Genomic DNA, 12,088 nt, shown 5'->3' with positions numbered 1-12,088 from the left:
TGGTTCATTCAGGCCGTTCAGCTAAAGAAGTTGGACATTTACCTCCCAGTTATTGACATTCAGAAAGATCATTGGTGTATACATCACTTAACCACTGCACTGCAAGAAGTAAACGCTGGAAACCAGCCATAAACTATACTGTCTATTGTTGTCAGCAGCCTGGACATGTTCTTCATCACTACATGTTGCTGTTTGAGTCATTTACATATTATGACTGAAAAATGTAGAGCTGAAATAATTCAGACAATCGATCAGTTGCCAACTGTTAAATTAATCATTTTGAGTCATTTTTTAAGAAAAATAGTCCAAATTCTGTGATTCCAGCTTCTCAAATGTGAATATTTTCTGGTTTCTTAAGTCCTCTATGACAGTAAACTGATTATTTTTTGGGTTATGGACAAAAAAAGACATTTGAGGACGTCATCTTGGGCTTTGGACATTTTATGGACCAAACAACTAATTGATTAATTGCGAAAATAATCGACAAATGGATTGATAAATGAAAATAACTGTTAGTTGCAGCTGTAGAAAAATGGAAATCCTGTAGATATATTTACCATTTATTACAGAATGGCTCTTATTTTCATAGTCTTGGCCATCATACAGATCAGTTAGAATATCATTATACTCACCATCATGACTAATCCACCATAGCACAGGAAAACTGTGATAAGTACGGAAGAGTTAATATATGTTTTGGACACTAGGTCAAACAAACCAGTTGCACGTCATGTTGTGTTAGCTGTTCGAGTGCAACTTCCTGATGGTAAAGTTCCAACTTGAGGAGCTGAGGAGGATGACCTGAATGAATCATTAGTTTTGTTTTTTTGAGAAGTGAGGAGTGGGAACTGATGATAAAACCACACTTTAGTAGTAACAATTGCAACTGAAAACTGTAAAATGGAGCTAGAAACACCAGGAGTCTTCATTTAATTTTTGGCCATGCACATGGAGTTGTGTAAACACTAATATATGGATAGTTGGATCACAGTGTAGGCTTTAGTGACATACAATCATCACTGGAATGGTGAGACTGGGATTAACATCTTTGGCCAGACAGACAGAAAAGGAAGAGAGGCAGAATGTGCTTGTTTCGTACATGATGCATGTTAGCATGAGTTGACATTGGTTCAAAGTCTATATTTGGAGGTTTTTGGAGGACAGACAAAAGTGGGTGTGCATTATGTAGTTCCGAAAGAGCAGGCAACCTTCAAGTTTTGGATCATCTCCACATATTAAGAGGCGTCTTCCCCATCTCTCTGTTCGCTGGCCTCCACTCTCTGAGACAGGAGGAATGACTCCCACACAGCCAGGCACTGGAAGAGAAGACACACCATCATCACCTTCATTATCATCATCAGGTTTGGTGGACCCCTACTGTGACATGTCCTCTGTAAAAGGCCTACTGTATCTTCATGACAACTGAGCAAATACTACTGATGAAGACCGTAAGATGTGGTTTGACAAAACTAGTCAACAAGGTTGAGCTTGAGTTAAGATTATTTACTTAAACAACTATTTCCGAGGTCAGATGTAAACTTTCATGGTCAAATTTATGGTTGACGTCACCCACACTCTACATGCATCTATTCTGACACAGGCTTTAGACCAGTGGCAGTGGTGGAAGAAGTATTTAGATCCTTCACTAAAGTAAAAGTACCAATACAGTGATGTAAAAGTACTCCATTACAAATAAAAGTCCTGCATGAAAAATCCCACTTAAAGGTAAAGTCAGTCACTCTGGTTAAAGATTGCTGATATTTGAACTAAACACCCAAACAAATACACCCCTCCCTTCATGCTCCTTCAGAAGCTCTGCCCCCAAATTCCTGGATACACATTGTCAAGACAACAACCAAAAGAGAAATATGGTGGAATCCAGAGCGATCCAGCCCTCCATGAAAAATATTAGGCCGCCCCTGGGAAACTTAATCTTTCCCTTTCATAGTTTACATCAAACGTTTTACATGGCTTTTCACAAATCTACAGTAAATAACAATGTAAATACAAAATGCATGTAAGTCCAAATAAATATGTCTTTCTGTCTACTAATAGTGCCTGTACATGAAACCACAGGTACGGTGCCATGTCATGTGTCAGGCTGAACATATCATGGAGCTGAAATAAAGTCTGATAAATGTACCAGGTCAATTACAGATTAAAAAATATGTAGAATCACTGCCTGTTTGACCAGAACAGATTTGTGTGTCACAAACACAAACAGCTGGCAGTGACAGAAATGGTGTGCCGATGACATTTTTCTGAGGCAACAACAACTGCAGTACTTTCATTCTACCATGAATGAGGCAGTCTACCGCGTCAGTTTCATAGTACATTCACACTTATTGGATATAATCATAAAACAAACTTTTTTTTTTTGGTTTATTCTTAGATTAATTGAAAGAATTAAACTAATAAAAAGACATACAGGTGTGTTTCTGGCATCATGTTGCCTCCCAGTGAACAATGCTGATAAAACTGGCCCACGCTTGAATCTGATTGCTGACCCCTGCTTTAGAACCTCATAGAAAACTATGGTTTCCCTCTTAAAAAAACAGGATAACAGTACCTCACAGATTATTTAAATAAACTGCATCATATCCACCATCATAGAGCCACTTATGCTTACTAACTAGTATCAATTCTTTTCTTACTTATTCTTTGTTGTACATTGTCTTCAATTTATGTTAACATCACATTTTAGGTTGAGGATAAAAATACGTTTTGAACATTTTCATCTTAGAGATAATCATCATGGTGATAATCATCACAGTATTTCTTTATTTTACCACTGTACCACTGCTAGCATCATGATTCTAATCAGCACTGAGCATCAGATATGAAACAGTGTTCTGTCAGTGTCTGAAGTGCTTTCCCCAATGTCTATCCCAGCACTTCTCGCCTCTTTCTCTTTTGATCCCTCTCTCTCTTCTTCCTTTGCCTAACTCCATTGCTATCTCATCAGTGAAGGCACACTGTTGGACCGACAGAGGCACTGAGACAGTCCCATTGTGTTTGTATGTGTGTATGTCGCAGAGGACTTGACAAAGTGAATCGCACTTTTATGGCAAAAAAGCAGTTATCTAGATAGCAGGAGAGGCAGACAGGAAGCCATGCAACCAGAAAGTGAAAATGAACCTGGGTTCCAGTCTGTCAGCACACATCAATAAAGTGCAGGCACTTTTTCCAAGGTAATAGCAGTTTGTTTAGAGGCAGCAATCAGTCAGAGCCTCGGCCCGCCGACTCTCCATTTAACAGCCAATTTCTCTCAATTGCACGGACGGCACCTTGGTGGCACTGTGGCAGTGCAGGCTGGAGGTTTGGTGATAGAAATGATTTTAGGAGGCAGAAATGTCATTGGTCGAGTTAAACCTCAATAGGAAGAGCCCCAAAAAAAGTCCTGTGGAAAGGGGAGCAGGTGAGTCAGGAGGAGGCTGATGTTAAGACTCAAACTCATCATTAAAGAAAGAAGACTAAACAACTTACCTAGAATTTAACTCCTACATCAAAACCTAAATGAACACAATCAGATCCCATTCCCCTCCCATCAGTAGGAGTTGCTAGTGCAGCTGTAAGGCATGATCCCTCACCAGCTTCCCACCCACTATCACTGATATTTGCTGTAGCACTGATGCCACAGACACGGCTGCCAGGGCTAAGTGTTTTTATCCATGCACTACCCAAGATTAGGGGTTTCACAAAAGTTTATCTTTAATTCACGAGATTTGGCAAAATAGTAGTGGAGTAGTATTCAACTAGTTGCTCATCTTCATAATAAGTCTGAGGTTCGTCCCTACATCTAACCACTTCCCCTGTGTGTGGATCAGTATTTGTCTTTTATTCTCACAAGCCAAAACTACACTGTTATAGAAGTGGATGCTAAAAAAGTCAAATCTAAATAGATCTAGAAAAATCTAATCTAGATCTAGATTTTTAAAATTTACTTATTTTTTTTACTTGAGATACTGCTCAGCCCTACACTGCTACTACAAAGCTGCAACAGTTTTCTTTCTACTCCAGTAAAACTTTTATGCTCATCGATCATTGTTTTTCAGGTCTGTGCTCGTAAAGTCTAATAAATAAGACAATATTTTGCAGAGGGGATTGAAATGATGCCACACCTAAACAGTGTCAATGCATGTTGGATGTTGTTTTATAAATCAACTGTTGTAAATCTGGTGATGGATGAAATCACATTATCCGCCAGTATTTGACTGCTGCCCACAGTGCTGTCTCAACCCAGTCTCACGGCAGTTTGTGAAATAGTCACAAAATTTAATCTGATAATCTCCACATTTTTGAATGGAGTTCTGCACACAAGTCAGCAGGTCCTCTGATCAGCCCATCGGACTGATGTGGACTGTACTGATAAAATAAAGAAATAAAAACAAGGATAAATTTGCAGGATTAAATGTTGAGTAATGTAGTGATTATAGTTACAAACAATACAGTGTTTTTGCTCTCGAGTCCTGACTGACTGGTGCAGGCACAAAACATATTTTCAACTGAAATACATTAGTTTGAAAGTCGTGCTATCTATAGATTAAATTTGGTGACTATTTCACAAACTGCCATTAGACGGGGTTGCTGTCTAGTGTTTTTAGTAGTCAGTTGACTAATTGATTGAAACCCAGTATATGTGAGTTATATATCACTTGTGAATAGTGTGCATCTTCACAAAAAAAACCCCAAAAACACTTAATGGCTCCTAAAATCAACCATTTTGCCCTTTCTGCCTTAGCCTGGTTTGCTTTAGTCTTAGTTTATTTGACACAAAGAAAGGGAGGGTCAAATATATGATCATGTCAAGGGTAACACAATAAAATCCAAGACTCATTTCTGCTGTGTTCCTTCATGTAAAGACAGTATTGCTGCAGGGGTCCAGGTTCCTAGGCGACATAAGGCAGGAGGCACATCACAGCAGACTGTGATGGGAAATGAAAAGTGACTGCTGACCTTTCAGAGAATCTTTTTCTACATTTATTCAAATGATTTCACGAGTCAAATGTTTTCTTTCACCAGCTCATCTTGCGCTATTTATAAAACATTACATCCCATCATTTTCATCTGGTCCCCTCACCCAGTCTGACACAACAAAAGATTCCAGCATACAGAAGTTAATATCACCGACTGCATTGTACAGTATGTCACCACTGTTGCTGAACACACTACTATTCTCAGCTTCAGCTTTCAGTATACTCACAGCTTCTGTGAATTAACCTATTAGATCACTTTTTGTTGTTTTCTGTTTATTTATATCCTGTTATGATGTGGGATGTTAAACATACTCAACGCATAAAGGGCCAGTATAAGATAAATACGTTTTTAACTGTAATCATGCAGAGATATTCCAGTAGTAAATGTGCAGAATATCGGATAATGTTTTAAATGTTTGTCTACAAGGCAATGTGATTAGAGTTAGTACTAATTGATGTCTTTGCAGTGTTATTTTAAATTCAAAGATACGGTGCTTTCAGTTGCAGAGAACAGCTATAACACTGAGGGTGTTTCTAACAAAGCAGATTCAGATGTTCTTGTGCAGCACTAAATCTGTCCAAGGAGCCTGGATTTAACAGGCTGTTGACTCAGCACAGCCTACTTTAAAGAGGACTACAGAGAAAGCCACGAGACAAGGAAATTGTAGCGCATTAATCTGACAACAACAGAGAAACCTGGTAGAAAAGGAAACAGGATTTATTCATTTCCAGTTAACAAACAGAAGAAGAATTCATGGTATTGTAGCTTTGGATTGGGTGGAGTCTGGATTTATTTCAGCTTTCTGGATAACCAACAGTCTGTAAAGTCACAGCGAAATGAAAAAAATGACATTTTCCAAGTTCTCATCCTGCACTCAGGCGTGTACAAACATATATCCAATCAAATGTTGCCTAGAGCAACTAACAACTGTTCGTACAATATGAAACAGACTTCTTAAAGTCAGGCTGCTGTTCCAAGAACAAAGGTCAATGCCTGTGAAGCTTAATTTATTTATTATGTGCCACATTTGTGTAACAAATTACCAGAGGATCTAAACTCAATCTCAACTCTGACTATCTTTAAAAGCAGGCTTAAAACCTTTGACTCTCTGCTGCTTTCAAATGTTGTGTTCATCACTTTATTTTGTTTTTATGTCGACAGTTTGATTTTCCATAAAATGTTGCAGAGAATGTTCTCTGTGTAAGTTCTATTTTCTTCTTCAAAGTTCAAAGAATGAATTTGCTTCTCTTTGCTTTTCTTTTAAAGTTTGCTTGTAATTCATTTTCATGTTAAAAATTCTGAAACTGCCCTGTATTTGAATTGTGCTATTTAAATAAATATACCTTGCCTTTGGCTAATACTGGTTCAACGCAACTTGAGTCTTATTTTCGAAGTTTTGACCTTTATTCTTGTTGGACAAAAAAACCCAAAACAAAACAAAAAAAAAAAACTGAGCAGTGAGACAAACAGACTGTAACAACCATATTGACAAAAAAACGAAAAATGACATCTGACAATTTAGCAAAACCCCAATTAGGTTCAATCACATGTAATTTAATGTCCAGTACCATTTTTTCTATTATATCTACACATGGCAACTATGGTATGGTTAAGGATAGGGAAACATTGTGGTTAAAGTTCTAATCCTTCTGGTTTCAATCCATGGTTACCCTGGTAACAGCAAGTGCAGGTTAATAGCAAACAATCTTTGAGAAGCTACTTTGTCATTCTTCATCTAACAGCTCACTGCTGATCCTGACTGTTCCACTATTCCCTTGCAAAGTTTCAAAATGATCAGCTGAAGAAAAAAATGCCCAGTGACGACATTTTTGATTGAACAGTGGTGTCAATACTAATCGCACTGCGTTTCCTGCGGCTGCTTCACAATAAACAACACATGTTTTGTTAGTTAAACACTTTTAATGTGAAGCAGCAACAGATGTTAGCATTAGCAGTTACTTACAGCTCTGACACAATGTAAAGAGAGCTACCAGTAAACAGTAATAGCTTCCTGTGAGTGCTGCATGCTTAGAAAGCTGATCTGAATCCGATGTGGGACTCCGCCACTGCCAATAAAAACTACTATATAGTAGGTAATTACTGCATGTAAGTGCATTGAATGGCTATTGCAGAGAAAATGCAGACCACATATAGTAAAAACAATGGGTTTCATTTCATGACAATCCTAAAGATTATACCTTTAAAGGTTAAAAGAAATAAGCTAACATCATTTGACATTCTGTGACAAAACTAAAACTCCTGTCTTCTGTACAAATGTCCGGGGAGCACCATGCACACATACACCACCCAGACCTCCGCTTGACGTTTAAATCATGCATTGCCTATTCGAACAATGTTAACATTATTCCAAGGTACCCTGGGCTGGTTCACCTTTGACCTACTGCACTTTCAGTAGTTGCACAAGCACTGTGTTTCTGTGCAATGAGGAATTATTACTGACATTTCAGGAGTGTAGTGAGAACACTGTTATCACAACTGACAAAAAGGATGAACTAAACTACAAAAATAAGAAACAAGTGTAATACACCAGAACAATCCTTTAAGGTAGCAAGAGCTTTAAATGAACACATGCATGTACAGTGTAATACACAGAAACAGACACATCTATTAATTAAATACACCATGATACTGCACAGCAGCATGCATTCAGCCTCATTTTCAGTAAACACACACACACACACACACAAGCAGACACAGCCAGGGCTAAAGCTTTAATTACAGGGTTCATTAGGAAAGCAGAGGCCTGATCAGCCGACAGCTATCCAAGCTCCACTGCTGCTGAATAGGTAAACACTGAGAATCAGGACAAACACACATGGACAGCAGGGACACATACTGCAAGCCCTCTCACTAACACACACACACACAGTCAAGTTTTTGCAGTCAACAATCATGTCAAAGGGATTTTCTTGTGTATTTTTATTACTGAAAGGAAGAAAAAACACCGAAGGACAGTGAATGTGTTTGTCAGCTGATTGATGTTAACATTTGAAGGTAAGTTTTGAAGTTCAACGTACAGCCAACAAGCTAATTAGCTACAGAGTGTCAAAGATCTAACAAACCAAAGACTTAAGGAGAACACTGTCACCGTCTCCTCTCTTGCTATGAAAAAGATGGTTAGTCTGAGTTGTTGTTACATTGTCATTAAAAGTCTTGTGGAAAGCCATTTCAGAGAAGATCTAAACTGAGATACTGTCTTGCTGTATTGTACAGTGTGGCATCAAAAGACTTAAAAATAAAGACATTATATTTTCAGCCATAGCCAGTCTGCTATGCGTGGTTATTAACAGTGCTAATGTTTTTAGCCACACTAGCAGTATGGCTCCAGGGATAGCAATGTTGGGTTGGTTCAACACTTTGGTCCAAACTGAAATATCTTGACAACTATTGGATGGATTGTAATGACATTTGGTAGAGATATCAACGTCATAACTTTGTAATAACTTATGTGATCCCCTCACTCATAGTGCCATCATCAGGTCCATTGTCCAGTAACAAATATTATCATGCTAACACGCTACACTAAGACGGTGAACATGATAAATGTTATACCTGCTAAAGCATTCTCATTATGTGCATGTTACAGTAGCATTAAACCAGTACCATATAAACCAGTACCATTTAAATGTTTACTTCATTACAACTGCTAATGATCAAAAACTAACTTTAGACCTCAACATTTATCCACCTCACAATGTGGTTTTCATTCCAAAGAGCTTTACAGAGCCACTAGTGTAGCTACACTGTGCACACGTCTTAACCATCTCTGGTGTAGTTCTGCATTTGTTAGCTTTAAAGTTAATCAAATCCAATATCTTCTTAATCCAATATTACATTATAATTATGAAAATCTGAAATAAAATTATAATCATAGCTTTATATAAATATTTGTGCAACAGCTTTTTTAGCTCAATGTTCATATGCACTTGCCAGAGAAGGCAATGGCATTCAGGTAAAGAAACAAACAAAATACATATTAAAGCCACAAGAGGCTTTATCTGTTCTAAAATCACTGTAAACCACAGCCTCACATGGCTTACTGCCTTTATGAAACAGTTACTACATATAACTGGGAAGCTTTCATAAAATAAATGCACAGCAACAAAAAAGTGCATTAATTTATTGATAACAAATAATCATTCTTCCACCAAGCAATGTAGTTCTTCAGCAACATTTAGCAGAATGGTTGCCAAGCAACACACAGACGCAGTGGAAAGCATGCTAATCAGGTTAGTCAAGCATGCTTAAAAATTAGGGTGATTAACATTTATCTGGATATTGCCATTAATTGTGCAATTGTTGAAGCAGTGTTCAATTATGATAACACTCCTCTGTGCTGGTACAAGGGTGTTTGACTCTGGACAGGTGTGCCGAATTTATACAACCCGGTCAGTCTCCCTACTGACTCTTTGGCACACTGCCCCCCCCCCGAAAAACAGCGTCTGTCTCTATCAGGGAGAGCCAGGTAGGTTACGCTGTTTACTGACGGTGATAATGTGATTTAGGGCAAAAAAACTTTCCACAATGCATGGTGGGTCAGGATCTCTCTCACAACAAAATCTTACTTCTTGACTTTTCCAGCTCCTTCATTTCTCTCTCATTAATTTCAGCATGTCTCCTTTCTTTATCTTCCTCCTCTATCCTGTCCATTTCTTTCCACCACTCATCCACGCTAAGTCCACCCAGTAAATCAAGATTCAAAACAAAATCTGACATTTGAAACAATTCGTATAAGTGACTAATTGGCACAGTAATACTGTTGTAATGCGCTCACAGGCGTGTGTTTATATATTATTTTTACAATTTTAGTATTTAGTATTTTGCAACGGTTTCAAACACAGCTCAGCCAATCATCATCAAGGACCGGAACGATCTGTTTTATAAACTGGAACAAACAATCAGCAAAAATATGAGTCAACAGCTTGTCCAATTCTATGATGACAGTAAAAATACTCCTGAAATCTAACCAACATCCTTCACATATTTATATCAGTATCATTCTCCACCACATTCCCTGTTGCTATGAGGTAACCATGGTGATGCTGACAAGGCTCTGCCTTCGCCATCCATGGTGAAGGCAGAGCGGAGCACAAAACACTCATCACAGCCCTGCATCTGAATGAAAGATTACTGCATCATCAATACCTGCTTGATTTAGTAAACATAAGCTTCACCATGTGTGGGAAGCAAACAGTTGATCAACTGATTTGGTTGCCTGTACTGTGCCATCACTTACATATTGAATGTGAAATGAGTGCTGGGTGTACGTTTGAATTTGATACATGTGTCAAGTGTGTTTTTGCACGGTCCTGTATCTGTTTTCAAGTTTGCTCTGACAAGCCATGACCACACATGTAGATACAGTACATGGGTATTTAAGAAAAAAAAAACAATCAATCATTAATACCAGTTTTACATTATTAATGAAGGTTATTGTAATGCGGAGTCACATGTGTTGAATATTTCTGATATTAATGATGGATTCACATCCCTCCTGTCTTGCCGCTACTCAACAATATGCAGAAGGTGCAGTAGAAACAACTCTGATGAGAACTGCATGTAGATGTTAGGGATGCAAAACCAAACCGTGAAAAAATGAACCGTTCACTACACAAACCACGGCCCAACACACGTGAGTCGTAGTTTTTTGGTAATACAAGGAAACAAAAGTTGTTAGGTCTTGTGCATGCAGGACTCTCCCTTCCCTTTCCCCATCCCCTTCCCCAGAGAGTAGCTGTCCAGTCAACTGTCAGTATACCAATGACAGGTCACATAGATGGAACTGGAGAGAGGGAAATGGAAGCTGAGAGGCAAGAATACAGTGTGGAGATGGCATGTGGAGGAGAAACATTTGAGGATGCAGCGTTGACTGCAATGCTGCTGCTTCTCAAGACCAAGAAAAGTCTTGTCTATTGTTTCTCCAACTGCTGGAAAAGTGAAGGTTAGCCTCAAATTTAGTGACCTGGCTCACGTAAGGTGGACTGACCTTTAAGGTGGACCAGCTATTCTCATTTTAGTGTCAATCTCAGATGCTCCTAAACAGAGAACAGAGAAATGTGTCGTCCATCAGAGATGAACATGTTTCTGCAACAGTATCTTCTTGTACATCATCTAACGCAGAGAAAAAAGTGCCTGAAGGGCAACACACACCGGCAGTGTATGACACACATCAAAACACATATCTATTGTTTTCTATACAAGCCCACTCACTGGCAGTGTATGACATGCATCAAAACACACATGCCTACTGTTTTCTATTCAAGCCCACACACTAGCAGCCACGAAACAACGCATGATGCATAAGGACATGCTACTGTCCTGTGTCCCAGCACTGATGTGAGACAATGTTCCAGAAAAGCAGCTATTTTAATAAATTCACTCCCCACATTGACATTTCCCAACTACCACAACTTAAAAGGAACAGTTCAACATTTTTGTAGTCATGCTTTTTCAATTTCTTGATGTTTAAATAATGCTGGTCTCTTCAATCTGCTCTTCAATAACATGACTTTACACTTTCAAACTGTGTGCAGTGCATACGCCAAAGTCCAATTTCGCCTGCAGGTGATACGCCAATCTTCCCAGGGACATGATGTCAATATAATGTGACTTGCTTTCATTTTATAAGGTGTTTTTTGGCTTATTAGAGGGAGGCAGGTTGAGTGGATGGCTAGATAATTTGTTAGCAAAAAGTTGCAAAAGCAGCAGGAGAGCACTGTTCAAGACCACCAACCAGACATCCTCAAAGTCTTGTCAGGCATTTTAACTGTAGATTTTTACTGTCATAGGCCCTTTTTCTGTTGATCAACTTAGCAATTAATCACTTCAGCTATAGTGGTAGTTTTTTGACAACATAAATAAATAGACATGTCAAAAGAAACGCTCACGAAAGGCTGACAAATCCACATTCATACACTAAATCTGCATGTTTGAAAAGCTCTCTTTTCCTGTCCACACTACAATGCTACTACCACCATTGTTTTCTAAATGTCAAAAATTTACTTTGCTCACTGTGTGTCTCAGGCTGAACATGGTCCCTTTCTTTTTTTTTTTTGTTCAACATTCTCTTCAACGCAGCTCTCATTCTTTT

General features: G+C 38.5%; 1 protein-coding gene across 2 annotated transcripts in view; it reads right to left on the bottom strand.

Moving 5' to 3' along the window:
- Window positions 1–435: 435 nt before the first annotated feature.
- Window positions 436–12,088, bottom strand: part of snx7 (sorting nexin 7) — a 47,771-nt gene continuing 36,118 nt past the window's right edge. Inside the window, exon 9 of one of the 2 annotated variants that reach the window (XM_044340282.1) lies at window positions 436–1,316. In XM_044340282.1, coding sequence (XP_044196217.1) covers window positions 1,236–1,316 — 81 coding nt within the window. In that variant the 3' untranslated portion in view covers window positions 436–1,235. Of the gene's footprint in view, window positions 1,317–5,720; window positions 5,796–12,088 lie in introns of those variants that run through there. The other variant, XM_044340283.1, reaches the window with a different exon arrangement.

Source organism: Thunnus albacares, chromosome 21, assembly GCF_914725855.1.
Source record: "Thunnus albacares chromosome 21, fThuAlb1.1, whole genome shotgun sequence".
NCBI classification, from domain to species: Eukaryota; Metazoa; Chordata; class Actinopteri; order Scombriformes; family Scombridae; genus Thunnus; species Thunnus albacares.
The sequence above is the reverse complement of the archived record's forward strand: the minus strand, read 5'-3'. Positions and strand labels throughout refer to the sequence as shown.